Genomic DNA, 17,871 nt, shown 5'->3' on the forward strand with positions numbered 1-17,871 from the left:
CCAACAGAGCAAACCGAGCCGTGCCATTTCAGGCAATAGGGGTGGGGGCATTATATTATGCACAAAAATAATAACGTGCCGCTTTTAAGTAGTAGAGTAGGTGCCCCATGCAATGTTTAAAGAAAAAAAAGATGAGCGTATCATAAATAATTCACATTGGGTTTTAAATTTAATAATGTCATAATTTCAACACATTTCATTCTCAGTCAATTTGGCTCCCTGCAACTGCAAAATGGTTGAGGCCTAACGCTGGCTGCGTTGTCTGCGTATGCAGAGCGGCGGCCCTGCTCGCAGTGCTGTTAGCCAATCAGAGGCGATATGTTTGCAGTATGAATATTCATGAGCAGGAGCAGAAATCCTATAGTTTCGACACCCACCCCCCCCCACACACACTCTACCATGGGACTAAAGCACATGGCATTTATTCATACTAAAAACCACAACTAGACATTCTTAACCCTTGTGTGGTGTTCATATTTTTGTTCCTTGTTTACTTTGTTACTTGTATTTAATTCAGCAAAATTAAGCAATTTTACATTAAAATGCTTTACACATGCTTGCTTCACCTAAACTGCAAGCAATATAAACAGCTTACATGGTTAATATTTGCCCTTTACCTTTCTTATGTTACATTTCTTTCAAAAAGTGCTACTCTTTTTTTTATTAGTTTTTTTAATAAAATGTAAAAGAAAATGAATTAAACTCAAGATATGAGTAGAAAATTTGTTTAGTTTCAAATTTACAAATGAAGCAATGTTTATTAGCCCTTGGCCAAACATACTGTATGTAATATAAATGTGTGTGTGTGTGGGGGGGGGGTGTGTGTACAGTGTGTGTTTATCGAAAATGTGTTTTGATATATGTTTTTCACCAAAAATGAATCAATGCCAATGAGTTTGATTTAGAAAAAATATATTTTTTAGTGTCATTTGATGAAAAATGAAAACGGGTCCCACAGACCCGAACACCACACAAGGGTTAAATGAATGAAAAAACGATGGAATGACTGGAAATTTGGAAATTTCTATAATTGATTGACCCTCTTTTTACCCTCGAAACTGACTGATCTAAAAGTACCTGAGGCTCCAGAAAATGACCTTTAGCCTTTAATGACAGCAGCAGAGAGAAGCTTCCTGAGACACTGACCTTCTGACTGCAGCAGCGTCTTACATAAGAGCCGCAGCCCCTCTCCCATTACATAATCCTTATGTACACAGTGCCTGAATAAGCCCTCTGAACATACGCTCGGCTGGAACCAGTTCTGACCAGACATTAAAATGTAAAGATTGAGACACGCAGTGAACTTTGGAGCAGCCTGTAAACGTCCTGTGAGCTTCCTTCATAGAGAACAGTGCATGCTGCACGCTGAACAGCTACACAAGCTGTGATATAAGGTTTGTGTACTTCACTTTAAAATAAGATTACCTTTATAAAGGGTTTATAAATGGTTTACAATCAGTTTATTAATGGTTACTAATTAGGTTGTAAATGCCTTAAAGATCATTAATAATCAGATAGATAGATAGATAGACAGACAGACAGACAGACAGACAGACAGACAGACAGACAGACAGACAGATAGATAGATAGATAGATAGATAGATACTTTATTGATGCCCGAGGGGAAATTCTAGACATCCAGCAGCAGGTATACAGTACACAAAGTAAAAAAAAGATAAAATATAATGATACATATAAATACAATAAAATAAAAGATAAAATGAAAAGTATAAAAGTACAGTCTTTAGTGTGTGTGTGATGGAGAATGGAGGTAGTGCAGTTGAACAATAGACAGTGAACACCAGTTGATAGTTTATGCACCAAGTGCATAAAGTGAGGATAACTGATGTCAGCCATACAGAAAGTGCAAATAGACAGTTTTATAATTATTTAAATTTATCAGTGCAAAAGAACCGTAAACAGTAGATGAGTGAACTAGTGAACGAACTACTAGTAGTGTTATATGTTATAACAGTGTTATAGGCATCAGCAAGTCTGAGAGTGTGTCCATAGATGGGGGCGTGTCCATGGTGTGACCAGAATTGCCGGAATGAAAAAGTGTCACAGAGTCTTCAGTTTGCTGTGCTGAGAGGAGTTGAACAGTCTTATGGCCTGAGGGACAAAAGACATTCTGAGTCTGAGTCTGTCTGTGGAGCAGGACTGGGACAGCAGTCTGCCGCTGAATGAGCTCCTCTGCCTGGTGGTGGCGCTCTGGGTGCAGAGGGTGCTGAACACTGTCCATGATGTTCAGCAGCTTGCTGAGGGCTCTCCTCTCCGCCAGTGGTGTTATAACATATAAACATACATACATAGAAAGGGCAATAATATAGATGGCTGTGGGTTCACTATTTGGCAAACAACAGGTCATTGTTGCCCTTTGTAGGTATGTGTTATAACTGATCTAATTAGTAACCATTAATAAACTAATTGTAAAGCATTTATAAAGCCATTTATAAAGGTAGTCCTATTTTAAAGTGGTACCGATACATCATTATCAAATCAAATACATAAGTATAATGATCATAATAATCATTCTATTGGAAATATTCACAGCTGATTTCATTTCATTCACACCGTCACCTGTATACGTTTTATAAGGTGCTATTTGCTTTACTCATCCAAAAAAAACAGTTTTCAAGAGAAAATCTGTTTAGATTAACATCCAGTGCTTGTTTGACTTTAAAGAAAATGTTTTTTTTTTTTTTTATAGGTTTGGTTATTTAACTTTAGCTTTACAGATCTCGCCAACCAGCAGTGAGACCTGCTGAATTAGAAGAAAAACATGGCAACACCCCTGTTCCTTACTAGTGATGCATTAATGCGCCTTATAATTATCTGCGCCTTATAGTGCAAAAAATATGGCACGATTAAAAAAAAATTAAAAAGCAAAAAAATTAAATAAATAACTGTATGTGTTCTTCCTTAAAATAAACTAATATAATTGATTTAAAAAACACAGTAAACAATGTATGAGACTAAAGAAAAAAAAATAGGCCACTTCTTTGTCATAACTTTTTTATAGAATCCCATTTTAGAAAAATACATTATTCAGATACAACATTCAGATAAAAAAGGAATGCTATGTGTAATATATACCATGGAGTGTTTTTGGCAGTATATAACTCAAAAACAAAACATGGTTAAAGATTCAATTGCACAATTAGAATGTAACTTCCCAAATGTATTTTGAATACAAGACCACCACCTTAACATAAAACATATAGTGTTGGCATGGATGTAAACCCATTCCTTAATTCCTAATAAATTATAGATCAGATCAATTCTAGATCAGATACTCAATGGAGTATCATTTGGTACAGGGGTGTCCAAACTTTTTTTGTTGGGGGCCAGAAGGAGAAATATATTTGAAGTCACGGGCCACAGACTCTGTAATAAAACAAATAATCGAATATATACCACTTTAAATAATACATTTTTCCTGATTATTTAATTTACACACCATTTTACTTGACTTACTATCTTTATATTTGACAGTGTTGTGTAAACTAAGATTTTTCAAATTGATGTTCAATTTCATGATGTCTCTTAATGTAAAACTCCTTAATTACGGCAACTTTTAGACTCTTTGGCCCGATTTTCTGTGCTATAACTGCGCACTCTCTCCGTTTTTAGACTCTTTGGCCCGTTTTTCTGCGCTAGAAATGCGCACCCTCTACGCTTTTAGACTCTTTGGCCCGTTTTTCTGCGCTAGAAATGCGCACCCTCTACGCTTTTAGACTCTTTGCCCTGTTTTTCTGTGCTAGAAATGCGCACCCTATCCGTCTCTTTGGCCCGTTTCTGACACCTAGCGTTCAAACTTTGAATCTCACATTATAAAAACCTGCTTAACAGCGGCCCAACTTTCATTCTATTGTTTTAAAAAAGCTCAGTTTTAAAGCTCTATTTATTTTTTAAAAATGTCTTGTTTAAATCGGGCTCAGGCTCACAAAAACAGTGTATGGGCCGGGTGGGCTCGGGCTTGGACAGAACCTGTATGGGCCTGATCTACAATAGACCCAACGGACAAAACCCTGTTTGTTTGGAGCTGAAGGATACCAAGATTCCCTCATTTCTGATAGTTGAGGCCAAACTCAACTCAAATCCAACAGAGTAGAGTAGAGTAGAGTACAATATGACCAACACTGTTCTTTTCCTTTACAATGTCTTACAATGCAATATTCATCTGTATCCCTCTGCTATGTTTCTATGGGAAGTCAGTCCAATGTGCTCAGCATCCTCATCCCTGCGTGGCTCCACAAGTCCCAGCAGACTTTTAGAAGTGGGTAAGTAGACGTGCTGAATGCGATTCACCTCCAAACGACACATCGGGCAGTGCTGAGGAGAGATAACATCAGGAGCGTTAGAGCACTTTTAAAAAATGTGATATAACCATGTAATAAACATGCCACTGAAATAGCTGCATGCCTTTGAGATCTTAAAATCTGGACCTGTCTGGAGTCTGGTTTTACAGTACTGGACTATGTGGTCTTTGGTAGGGGGCCAATCAGAAGTGGTGTACCAACAAATATCACTCTTAGAGCAAAGCAATAGTAGTAGGCTATTAAAAGAATGTTTTGTGGAGGTTTAGGTTTAAAGCAGCACTAGGTAGCATTTCCCTGATTTTTGATCTTTTTAAAGAAGTAAAATTACAGCTTGAAACTCACTGCAGCGCCACATTGAGGTGTAACAGGAGGAATAGCGGTGCTCTCGTGTCTGTGCCGGAGCTCCTCTGAGCTCAAACCAGACTCTACCAAACTGCGACCTGCTTTCCGACCTTTAGTTCTAAGACCCTCATCTCATCTGTGATCAAGGTTTTGGCCTCTTTTGCTGCATCTGGGCCAGGACAACATGTCTTTATTGATGGAACAATTAATTCTGAATTATCTCAAATATTCAATTTTCTAAAGGTAAATATCAGGACATCTGTCAATGAACTGAATCTTACAAGAAGGTGGGTCATGCAGCAAGATGATGACCCTAAGAACACAAGTCATTCTACCAAAGAATGGTTCAAAAAGAATAAAGTTTATGTTTCGAAACAAGGAATCAAATTCCTGACCTTAATCCAATGGAAATGTTGTGGAAGGACCTAAACTGAGCAGATAATTTGAGGAAACCCACCAACATCACAGAGTTGAAGCTGTTCTGTACGGAGGAATGGGCTAAAATTCCTCCAAGCCGCTGTGCAGGACTGATCTACAGTTACTGAAAACATTTAATTTAGTTACTGCTGCTATGTAGTATGTAGAATTTGATCTTTTTTTTTCCTCAATAAATAAACGAGCAAGCATAATATTTTTGTTTAATTTGTCTAATATGTTTAACTGGGTTCTCTTTATCTACTTTTAGGACATATTTATGCAGAGTATAGAAAATTCTAAAGACTTTACAAACTTTTAAACACTACTGTATTATAGAACATTACTGTATTAATTGACAACGTGAAAGCTAACAGATAAAGAGATTTTAATGGAGGTTCTTTATCACACATGTCTGGTTATGGGGTTATAGAAGGTTCTTGACCTTTAATCACTGATAGTCTGAGCTCACGGGACAGTAATTCCCTATCCGTTGGGTTGTGGCTTGTGCTGGGTCACTACAGGTTATGTAAATCTTATATTGTGTGCTCATTAACTTAATCGGTCACTGGAGCACAGATGACCCTCTCTGAGCACGACGTGACTCTCAGCTTCTATTTGCTGACTGAGATAAGCTATACAATAGTATAATAGTACTCTGATTTTTGTACTGCACAGATATACTAAGCTGTATTGTGTACTATGTGTCATTAGGAACAACACAAATTTCTGTTTCCAGTCACCTGAAGTTGGTTGGCGCAGTTCTGGCAGCAGATGACGTGTCCACAGGGGCAGAGGGCGCAGTCGATCTCGGCATCGCAGCACAGAACGCAGGTCAGAGCCTCCTGCAGCCTCTGGAGCTTCTGCCTGCAGACCTCCTCCTCGTCCCCCGCGTGCGTCCGGCTGCACGGGGACAGACCGGGCTGCTGAGCGTCCTTCTTTAACCCTGCACTGAACAGCGCGCGCCGGGCACGGTCGTACACCTCTTTAGACGTGCGCTGGATATCGAAGCTGTACTTCTTGCCCAGGTCGATGTTCTCGTTCAGGAAGAGCGAAGCCAGGTGGCCCTTAAAATCCCGACTGTACTGCATCATCACAGCGCTCGTCACCGTGTCACACCTGAAGAGTTTAAAATACATTCAAATATCATTGAAAAGTTGCTTTAAATAATTTCAGTAATTCAGTTTGAAATGTAAAACTCATATATTATATAGATGCATTACATACAGAGTGATCTTTTTTTATTTTTCATTGTTGATGATTATGGCTTACAGCCAATGAAAACCAAAAATCAGTATTTCAGATAATTAGAATATTATTTAAGACCAATTGGTACTTTTGGTAGTGTGGGCAGTGTGCCAAGTCCTGCTGAAAAATGAAATCTGCATCTTTATTAAAGTTGATGCAGATCACTGATTGGTGGAAACTTCACACTAGACCTCGAGCAGTTTGGACTGTGTCTCTCTCCACTCTTCCTCCAGACTCTGCTCCCTTGATTTACTTTAAATGAAATGTAAAATGTACTGATGATCAGTGATGGTTTGGAGAGACATGTCTGTCATCTGCTGGTGTTGATCCACTGTGTTTTATTATCAAGTCTAAAGTCAGTGCAGTTTTGTTTTCCCACAAAATCTTACAGCACTTCATGCTTCCCTCTGCTACTGACAACTTTTATGGAGATGCAGATTTCATTTTCCAGCAGGACTTGGCACACTGCCCACACTGCTAAAAGTACCAATTGATCATATATTATATAAAAAATATCAAATAAATAAATGCTTAAAATAGATCACTCTGTATGTAAAACATCTATATAATATATGAGTTTCACACTGAATTACTAAAATATTTTTTAAATGATATTAATTTTTTTTTTAAATGCACTAATATAAAGTGGGTTTTGCAGATAACCCACAAAGTTCAACAATAGAAAAGATTGATTACATCTTTGATAAAAACAGGGTAAACAGATTTAAAATAATAGTGTCTGTTAACATTTACTTCAGAACTGATTTTTCATTGTTTCACAATATCTACTACGGCTTTTCTACCATCAGAAAATATGATTTGACTGCAAACCTGTAGAAAGCGTGGATCTCAGTAATGGCTCGGTACAGTCCGCTGGCAGCGCTGGTGGTGATGAATTTGAACAGAAGGACCAGGTTATCTCCATCATCTTTAGTGATAGTCACGTACACGTTCTTCCCAGACTGCGTCGCCATTTGAATAGCTGGATATATGAACCTGTAAAGATTAGACATTCAATTAAACATGCACAGTACACTCACCTATACGTCTACTTATTCATGCAATCATACAATTAATGACCAATTTGTGACCAATAGTTGCTCGGCATAGACACTGACACTATGGTCCATCAGCAGCAGGAGTCCGAGAGAGCACATCCATTCTTGACCACAGTTTATACGATTTATCTTCAAAACGTGGCAAAAATGCACATTTGCCGTTAGGTCTTCGTTAAGTTTTTGGCCAAATATTGGTTTAATTTAGTGATCAGTGTTGGTATTGACCAGGCCAATTATAAACCACCATTTATATAAAACGATAAAGCTTTAAATTAAGGCTTTGAGTCGTATAGGGTTTCCCACAAAACTTCTCGATTTATGAAGAAATCAGACTTGATTAGCAAAATAAACAGCTAAAGAATATAAACAATAGACCTTTATTGTTTAACACTGCTTCCTGCTTACAAAACTAATTAAAAACACAAAAATGGACCTAAAACATTCAATGTTTATGTATTCAAAGAAAAGGACATTCCTCAAAATCTCTATTGCACGAGTTAGACACAAGTTTAATATCAATGTAATATACGTTGTTATTATTAAAGATATTTTCGTCTGGGGGGCGAGAGGAACTTTATTCTGAGATGTGGATTGATTGCACAATTCCATTAGTTTCTTTCTGAATGAATAATTGCTGTTTGCTGTTGTTTTTCTTGCTGTTGATTTTACTCGGATAAAAAAAAACACATTTATATTGCAAGGAACAGCAGCAGAAGCTCCTCAGATAAAGTGCTACTCTCATTTCTCTCTCCAGGCAGTACAGAGCTAAGCGACAGTCACTCTAGTGTGTTAGCTTGTTATGCTAACTGGCTAGTGTTAGCTAGTAAACTGGGTCAGGGTGCTTCTTTGGAAGTGCTGTTGTACATGGCACGCCACAGCACCTCTAGTGGTAAGGCACTAAGTGAAAAATGCATACTAGTATAAGTTGGATTACCGCCCAGCACTAGTAAAAAGAATTACTGTTTATTCACTTAATTCAACATATGAAACTTTATAACTTATGCAGGCCCCTTTCAAAAAGGCAAGCAAATGCTGAGGGTGGGGGTGTCCATGTTGCTTGAGGCCCCCAAATGCCTTGAAACGGCCCTGATATAATGAATTGATGTTCTAAAGCAAAGCCAACATCAGGGGTGTTCAAACCTCAGCATCTGAGCTGCGATTATCCGTTTTTACCTGGTAATAGGTGTGAAATCCTCTTTGCAGATGAGCAGACCCTTTGGGCCCACCCCAATGGCCACCCTCTGTCCCTCAGTGTCCCGAGCCCAGTGCCATTCCACTCCGTAGTTCTCCAGGGAGGACACCAGCTGCAGGGCCTGGTACTCCGCTGAGGCCTGGCTCAAACCCTCCAGCTCTCTGTGCCGCTCAGTAACGCTGCCAAAACACCAAATTACATTTATACACTCAGAATTTAACACTTCCACAGCCAACTAACAGCTACAGGTAAATGTTATAATATGACTTTTTACTTTTAAATAAATTAATATTTTTAATTATTATTTTACATTAAAGTTTGTTTAATGTTTTTTTTTTTGTTCATACATTTGAAAGAAATGATAAAAACAAACATTTGGTGTCTTTCCTGTATTTGACAAAATATATATATTTTGTAATTTAGTTTCCCAAAATAATATTTTTTTGTTTTTTACTAAATAGCAAGCAATGTCACGATGCACATTGATATCTTACACCCCTTTAACAATCTATTTTCAAGCTTTTGACCTGAATTGCTTAAAAAGCCATGGTGAAATATATACAAAAAATTACAAGATCATTAAAACGCGACTTTATTTCAGTAATTCAGGTCAAAATGTGAAACTCTTATATATTATATAGATGTATTACTCACAGAGTAATCTATTTTAAGCATATATATTATTTATTGTTCATGATCTATGGCTTACAGCCAATGAAAAATCAAAAATGGTCATCTTTTATGGAGATGCATATTTTCATTTCATTTTCCAGCAGGACTTGGCACACTGCCAATAGTACCAATTGGTCTTATATAATATTCTAATGTTCTGAGACACTGGTTTTTAGGTTTTTATTGGCTGTAAGCTTCCTAATCATCAACATCTATAATAATAATAATAATATATGAGTTTCAAATTTGTAACTGAATTACTGAAATAAGGTAACTTTTCAATGATATTCTCATTTTCTGCGATGTACGGTCTAGAAGTGAGGTGTGTTCAGGTAAATTTCGGCTCACCTGTTAATAATGTCAGTGGCAGGTTCCACGCCGTAGATCTGGGTGTAGAAATATTCGGCTGTGTTCTGGTTGTAATCCCCGAATTCTGCCTGGCCCAGCAGAGCACACAGTTCCACCACCTGATCCGAGTCCAAACTCAAGCTTCCTCTGACAAGTTCCTCTTTTACATGCATCAGAAACAAATGCCTGTATTGACAGAAACCATCACAAACTTCATTAACATACAATTGATCCCTCTGATCTGGTGATTAGGGGTGGGCGATATGGCTCTAAAATAAAATCACGATATTTCAGTGTATTTTTGCGATAACGATATACTTGGCGATATAGAAAAACAGAAAAATTAATTAATTGATTTCAGGAATATATTATAATAGTATAACAGTATAATCATAATGTGGAAAAATAAATAATATAGCATACAATAATATAATGCAGCAGAAAATATTGCAGAATATTTTTTAATGCATATAAACTGCAAACTAAAACAATTATACAATAAATACACTTCTTCAGCTTCACAGTAAATAATTGACTACTTTTAAGACAGAACATCCCTATTATCACGATATGGATTTTTAATATCATGATATTTCTGTGTCACGATATATTGTATACGATATAATATTGCCCACCCCTACTGTTGATCTAAACTGGAAAACAAGCAATTCTTGGGCACAATATGGCCATTTTCACTAAATGGTTTTTGTTGCCAGTGGTTTAGACATTAATGGCTGTGTGTTGAGTTATTTTCAGCGCATAGCAATTTTACACTGTTATACAATCTGTACACTGACTACTTTACACTGTATCAAAGCCTTATAACTTCAGTGTTGTCCCATAAAATATATATATATATATATAAATACTACATACATGTAAAAACATGATTATCAACACTGTACACTCGTAACACAGACAAAGACAACCAAGTACCCAGCATAATTCACCTGGTTTGCTCCTGCAGTATGAGGTGAGGCTCCACAAAGAACTTTACTCTCAGCTTCAGCCTGCATGGAGACATGCTGTCCACCTGCTGAGAGATTCTGTTCCTTAAATTCAGCCACAGACTTTCCCCTTTAGTCCCGGTAAACTGGAGCCCAAAATAATCCACCTCGATGATGCCCAGTCTCTGACACACCTGAAAAAACAGTGATTTAGACATTTTATTATTTATTCAATATATGATATCTGTGTTACCCAGATAGAACTGTACATTCTGCAAGGATTTTATTTTTTTGTTTTGTTCTCTTTTATTTCTTGTTTACACAGATTTTCTTTTATTTTTATCTTATATTGTTCTAAATATCCTGACATTTCTCTTCTATCCTCTGAAGTAATATTGTTAATGTCCCTGCTGTGGAATTAATGAAGGCTAATCCCATTCCATCCCATCCAATTTTCTATCCAATCCCATCCAATCCAATCTCACCACAAAATGACGAAAATATTCCAGTTGTTTGTACTGGTCTTGCTTAATCTATTCTTTTGATGATCCCCATAATAGTTGTAATAAATTATATTATTGTAATCTAAGGACATAATATAGTAGTGTAATAAAGCAATCTTACATTTTCAAGAACAAAAATAGATTGGCTGATTTTTTTTTTTACTTTTTATGAACATTTTAGGCATTTTCCATGTTGCAATGAGCATATATTTGCTATATGTTGCCCACATAGTCGCCCTTTAAAGGACTGGTGTTCTCTAATGCCAACCCAATACTGTATTTTAATTCTGTAAACAGTACATCTAATTTTACTCAGTTTCTGCACTAGCCTGGACTATTTCCAGCACATTGTTCCAACGGATATTTGTTTTCATTGGGCTGAGCATGTGGAGAAAGCTGTGGTGTGTCACTGGGGTTCAACCTACAATAACCTACAAAAACAAAGTACAAAAAAAAGTGATGTTTAACATGCTTGATTAAATGTTTCAGTTAAATTTTATTACAAACAATTTGTAATAATAATTTTACATAATAAAAGAGTGAAGAACGCTGGAGGTTGTTTTGTTAACATTTGTATTTTATGTATAATTAATAAAAATATATAGATTAATCCAAAAATAGAATTATTCTATGAAGTCTATAAATAATACATTTTGCTTAATGTTGCAAACTTTAAGACTATCAATCTTATTACTATAAATACATGCCTAAAAACACTAATCTTAACCAGCTCAAAATTCAATCAGATCAGCCACCTCAAAATGGTTATAGAAAAAAAAGGCAGTATTTTTGATTGACTGATTTGCATATTGTGAGTGTCACTTATAGCACAGTTAAACCTGAGAGGGCACTGCAGAGGCAGAAATTACCACATTAAAAGCATTTTTAAAGGCTAAAAATGTTTATAAAAAGCTTTAAATGTTTATAAAAAGTTTAAGCAGGTCTGGTATGTTTCATTACTTTAGAGGAACACATTTTAATTCTTAATTGAAAAAAGTGCCTCTTTAACTATAATGGTGTAAATTAGTTCTCTGTGCACATGAAGCTTTTAAAGGGGTTCTGAACCACCTAATTGTAGCTGACTCCACCCCTCTGCTCAAATTTGAAAAATGTAAAAAAAAATGGGAGCGGTAGTTTGGGACGGGTACTGGGTGATGTATGGGTTTAGAGGTGAGAGAGCAGGAGGGAGAGCTGATTGGCTGAGCTGCAGCAGAAGTGCCTCTGATAGCTGAGAGACACAGATGATTGGACGTCAGCAGATATTATTAATAGACTGATTTGCATATTGTGAAGTGTATGAGTACCAAAGTACATGGAAACATTTTTCTCGTCTATAGCAAAGTTAAACCTGAGAGGGTGCTGCAGAGGCATTGCTACAATATAAGCGCTTTTTAAAGGTTAGGAAATGTTTATAAAGATTTTAAGCAGGACTGGTATGTTTTATTACTTCAAAGAAACAAATTTCAGGTATTAATGTAAAAAAAATATGGCTTATGGTTTAGTGTCTTTTTAACTAAGGAACAGCGAGCAGAGTCCGACTCCCAGCAGGGAAGCGGTAATAAAGTAAAGTAAACTCAGTGGGTAAGTTTAGGTTAAAACCAGGTTAAAAGCTAGTTTACCTTGTTCAGACAGTCCTCTCCGTTCGCCTTGGGGTCAGCCTCCACCTCCATAACCACTCCGTCCGGTCGAGTTATGAGACAAAACATGTTTAAAACCAAGAAAAACATGCAGATTAATCCAGTATCCGCACACGGAGCCTCAGCCCAGAACAGAAACATGGGTTTACAAAGCCCGTCCGCCAAACCCCGCCTCTCTTACTCAGACTAACCAATCACAACCAAGCATTCAGTTCAGGGCGTGGCTAAACTAAGGTTACACACCTCACTTTCCTGTTGACTTCACGTGCAAACTTTCCTGTTTTTTTTTTTTAACTGACAGGAGCCTGGCCACTAGAGAGCGCTGTAGACAACCCCTGATCATCCCAATGATAAATGAACACATCTAATCAAAAGTTTATTAAATATATTTTACATTTAGTAAAAGTATGGTTTTATCATAAAAAATAAAAAAGCAGTTACATAAATTAATACTAAGCATACGATTTTATTAAATACATCCGAAAATACAGCCAAATACAGTTTTATAGTTTTACAAAGTATACTGAAAAACAGATTATCTAGGCAAAAATGTAAGTATAGGGAGAAAAAAGTAGTTTTATATACAACAGCTCTGGAAAACATTAAGAGACTGTTTCAGTTTCTGAATCAGTTTCTCTGAATTTGCTATTTATCGGTATATGTTTGTTTAAAATGAACATTGTTGTTTTATTCTATAAACTACAGACAACATTTCTCCCAAATTCCAAATGAAAACATTGTCATTTAAATGGCTGAAAAAACAAAAACAAATGCATACCTTTTAGACCTCAAATAATGCAAAGAAAACAGGTTCATGTTCATAAAGTTTATAATATAACAATATAACAATATTTGGTGGAATAACCCTGGTTTTTAATCACAGTTTTCATGCATCTTGGCATGTTCTCCTCCACCAGTTGTACACGCTGCTTTTGGATAACTTTACTCCTTTACTCCTGGTGCAATAATTTAAGCAGTTCAGTTTGGTTTAATGGCTTGTGATCATCAACCTTTTTCTTGATTATATTCCAGAGGTTTTCAAATTAGTAAAATCAAAGAAACTCATAATTAATATATGAGTAAGATATGTAATTTAAAAACAAAACATTTCTAAATACTACTTAGAACACTCAAAAATAGCAAAAAATAGCATTTGAAATATAATTATTAAAATCCTTCAGATGTGTATTTTTATGCATTGTTGTGTGACTTCAAATCCCATCTATGTTTTACAAATATTTTTTGCCATAATAAATCCATAATAATAATTATAAATACACATTTTAGTTGTATACATTTCCCTTTGTCCAGTATAAATGAGCTTTATTTATAGACCTATTTTAGTAACGTGACTTGCAGTGCTCTCTGCGCATGCGCGGCTCAGCCGAGGGCGCCGTTCTCGTAGAGGTGCAGAAAGTAGTGTAACAGACTGACGTTAGCTTAGCATGACTTTCTCTCCGCGGCAGCCGTTTAAAACACGTCCTGTCTGTAACAGAACCGGGTTCAGCGGGGCGGCAGCGGGGTTTGGGGGTATGAGCAGCGGTGGAGGGAGCCGACAGGAGCTTTAATGCGGAGTTAAGAACCTGAGGAGATACGAGGTGAGAGATGTTTGAAAATTTCAGGGAGAAACTGCAGACAGTGCAGCAGGACTTCACCACAGGGTGCGTATCCACACCACACACACTGTCACACTGCTGTTTCTGTCTGAACTAGACTTATTAACACTTTTACAGCTTAGATAAAGCGTTAAAATTCACTTTCTGTGAGATTTTAAGGGTGTTAGCCTGTTAGCTAGCTAGCTAAACTGTTAGCTCAGGTAGCTAATTAGCGAACAAGTCAGCTAGCTAGTAAAAATAGCTAACTACTTAGCTTAGCTCTTCTGCTTTGGGTTTTAAATTAGTTTATCATGTTTATAATTCCTTATTTTAGCTTGTAATATCTGAAAAACAGCCAGGTTTACTAAGAATTAACTTACTGTTTTCTTAGCTGTTTAGCTTGAAATACATCCAGCTAAAAGCTGCATTCCTCAGCACTGCTGAAACTAAAGAGCTGGATTACTTTCAGATGACTGTCATGTGATAGAGTACAGCAGGGAGCAGTGTTTACACTTATTAGCTAGTTAGAAAAAAAACCTATCTGACAGGCCTTTCTTTCTAAAGAATTTTAAAGACATTTAATGTTTTATTGTGTCTTAATAATATAATAAAATATTTACAAAAAAGTTGAGTGTTCATGGATGTAAGTTACTCATTTTTGTGAGATACTGTAATTAGCTATGCATTTCTGTAATTTCTGTTGACTGTCTGTTGTTGTTGCATGTTGTACTTGCTTTGTTTATGTATGCTGTCATATTAACTACACGTTTAGAACAGAATTGAATGTGAGTAACAATGAGGAACTTCTCATTGGAGCCAAAGTTCAAAGAGGAAGGCACAATGTGGCTTTAACCAAACCCCAGTCTTTGCTTCACTTTGCTTCATGCACCTGAGCACCATTTGAACATTTCCCACTCGTGTTTTCAACCTTTTTAGAATTAAGACCCTGAGCGACAAGTCCAAGGACGCCAAAGTGAAGAAGAAACAGAGGTATATACTAGTATGCTCAGAAACACTCTTTAGATGAATGTAGTTCTTCTCCTCCTGTCTAGGTGCACATGGATCAGTAAACTGAAGTGAAAGAGTCATTTGGCAACGGTACACTGGACAGATTCTAAGGATGTACAGTATGCATTAGGCATTAGCCTACAGCTGAATGTTTGTTGTTTATATTAGCGTTGTCACAAAACCAAACTTATGAATATCGATAAGATACCTGCTGGGTGTGGGTATCATCACTGATTACCTAGTTTGATTTGATTTTAATTCATAAGGTCCCAATTTGATTCAATATTGATTAATTTTCAATTTTCAGTTACAATAAAAATTGTAATTTGAATATAAAATGTTGTAATTATACAAGGAACACTTAAACTTCCATTATTAAAATATTAGTGTTTATGTTATGAAGACCGAACACAATAGTAACATTCTTGTTTTAATATCATTTAATTCAGTTAATTGCGACCACGTGCTTCACATCTCTATACAAGTTTAAAAAGGCCACTTAACTCATGTAGTGTTTATGTGTGTAAAACATAACATGCTTCCTGTAACAAAGAATCAGTAACAAAGTTGACTGAAATGGAGACATTTTGTAAAGAAGAATGAACCAAAATACCTTCAGCCAGAAGCCAGACTCTCATTGGAAGCTATAGGAAGAGTTTAGAGGCTGTTATTTCTGCAAGAGGAAGATCTACTAAATACTGATGTTATTTGTCTGTTGGTGCCCAAATTTATACACCTGCCTAATTTTGTTTGAATAATTATTGCACACTTTCTGTAAATCCTATAAACGTCATTCACTTCTCAAATATCACTGTGTTCGTCTGCTATATGACATATTAAACAAAAATTGCTGATCTGAACAACCAATGATTTATAAAAAAAATAAATAAAAAAAAAGTCATATAATATAAATCATGAAAATGAATAGGGGTGCCCTTATTAGAGTATGTGCCAGGATGTTTGTTTAGTCACATGTTGCCAAATCACCTTTCACTGTAGTACATTTTAGGGGAACTGTGTTTTATTTGTGGCTTGGTCTGATATCTGCTGTGCTTATTTTTAATCTTAGAAGAGAAGAACATCTTCCTCAGTACTCAGCTGGAGTGGAAGTGTTGAACCGGTATGATTTTTATTCATTCATTTGATCTGAATGTGGATAATTCTTTGACCTGGTCTGATTGATTTTTGTCTTTATTTTGCTTATTTTTATTTATTTTGTAAAGATGAAGGGATGAAGTTTTAGTCTTTAATGTAGACTTAATTCACTTTCTGGACAGTGCTTTAATTTTGTAGTTAACACCTCTAACACACTAACTACTTCTAACCTCATTTCCTTCTTCCCCTCCTTCACTCCTCTATCCCATTATTTCCCATTGACGTCCTTTAAGCCCTATTTAAAATGTTTTACATTTAACTTCTATTACTTTTGTACTTGACTATTGTAAGTCGCTTTGGACAAAAGCATCTGCCAAATATAATGTAATGTAATGTAAAGTAATGTGGTAATTCCACTGATTCTTTAAAATTCTGCAATCTGCAGCTGGTAGCTCCTCCTAATTTGTTAAATCATAGAAGTGCTGCAGAGATTGACAAATTATTGCTGGTCTTATGTTAAGTAACTGTTGTCAATTTTCTCCTCCATCTAGATATGAAGACACTTGGGTGACTCTGCACAAACGAACAAAAGAATGTGCCAAAGCTGCAGAAGTGAGTAAAACATGTAACTTGGAATTATTGCGAAAAGCAATGTTATTGTAATTTTAAGACAATTAAATGCCACTAACATATAATGATGATAGAATAGCTGAACAAAGCAGTTATACCCTTTTACAGAAAAGACATTTGAATTAATCATAGATTGGGGAAACATTTATCCACAGTAGGGTGGTGGATGCGTGGTAATGGGTGTGGAAACGCACCACTTTCTGCTCAGTTTTGTCGCTGCATCAGACTTTTCTGCCACTGGAGAAACAATTTCAATCCAATGGATATCAGCCTACAACGGTGCGGCTACTTTATGCAGTGTGCATGCACATTTAGTGTGTAAACAGCATGGAGCAGCAGACACAGCTTTTGTTCATAGCAGTATTTTATCTGGCTTAAACAGTTAATATAGTGAGTACCCCTTCTACAAAACCCGCCCCATACCCCCCACCCGCCGAACTATACATAGTTTTTTTTTTTATATTAGAACTACATATTCTCTGTCTCGACTTAGTTATATAAGCTTGATGCACATTAACATCCCAAAATACAACAGCTACAAACAACAAAATCAATGTTTAATTTTCCTACAAATACAGCCGACCAACAAAGAGCACTCATTTGTGTGCCTACAAGACACCAGGTCAGCCAAAACATTAAGTACACACAAAGACTCACCAGGCAGACGGCCTATTATTGTGAATTAGTTTCACATTGAAGGGCAGCCTTTAAAAGGGCTTTTTAATATGATATGACACGATATTTGTCTCATTTACCGTCGCAATTCCATTATAGTTATCTAACTATTGAACTAATCCAGCATGCATCCTGTTTTATTACTAAATACACAGCGCTGAGAAGGTGTTAGACAGTCATGGCCC

The 17,871-nt window shown here is 36.4% G+C and overlaps 2 protein-coding genes and 1 long non-coding RNA gene across 5 annotated transcripts in view; 1 reads left to right on the forward strand and 2 right to left on the reverse strand.

The window, feature by feature from the left end:
- LOC125802491 (uncharacterized) overlaps positions 1–17,871 on the reverse strand; it is a 479,356-nt gene that overhangs the window by 303,234 nt on the left and 158,251 nt on the right. The gene's annotated exons all lie outside the window — the stretch shown is intronic.
- Positions 1,588–12,835, reverse strand: mylipb (myosin regulatory light chain interacting protein b). Its single transcript, XM_022674281.2, has 7 exons — positions 12,666–12,835; positions 10,547–10,737; positions 9,597–9,782; positions 8,558–8,755; positions 7,158–7,322; positions 5,822–6,197; positions 1,588–4,335 (listed from the first exon to the last, which is right to left on the reverse strand). The coding sequence occupies exons 1-7, from the start codon at positions 12,822–12,824 to the stop codon at positions 4,180–4,182; spliced, it is 1,431 nt and encodes a 476-aa protein (XP_022530002.2). The 5' UTR covers positions 12,825–12,835; the 3' UTR covers positions 1,588–4,179.
- dtnbp1a (dystrobrevin binding protein 1a) overlaps positions 14,115–17,871 on the forward strand; it is a 28,375-nt gene continuing 24,618 nt past the window's right edge. For 2 of the 3 annotated variants that reach the window (XM_049480726.1, XM_049480727.1), the window contains exons 1-4: positions 14,115–14,344; positions 15,215–15,268; positions 16,356–16,406; positions 16,933–16,993. In XM_049480726.1, coding sequence (XP_049336683.1) covers positions 14,289–14,344; positions 15,215–15,268; positions 16,356–16,406; positions 16,933–16,993 — 222 coding nt within the window. In that variant the 5' untranslated portion in view covers positions 14,115–14,288. The remainder of the gene's footprint in view (positions 14,345–15,214; positions 15,269–16,355; positions 16,407–16,932; positions 16,994–17,871) is intronic. The other variant, XM_049480728.1, reaches the window with a different exon arrangement.

This window comes from Astyanax mexicanus, chromosome 6, assembly GCF_023375975.1.
Source record: "Astyanax mexicanus isolate ESR-SI-001 chromosome 6, AstMex3_surface, whole genome shotgun sequence".
Lineage (NCBI taxonomy): Eukaryota > Metazoa > Chordata > Actinopteri > Characiformes > Acestrorhamphidae > Astyanax > Astyanax mexicanus.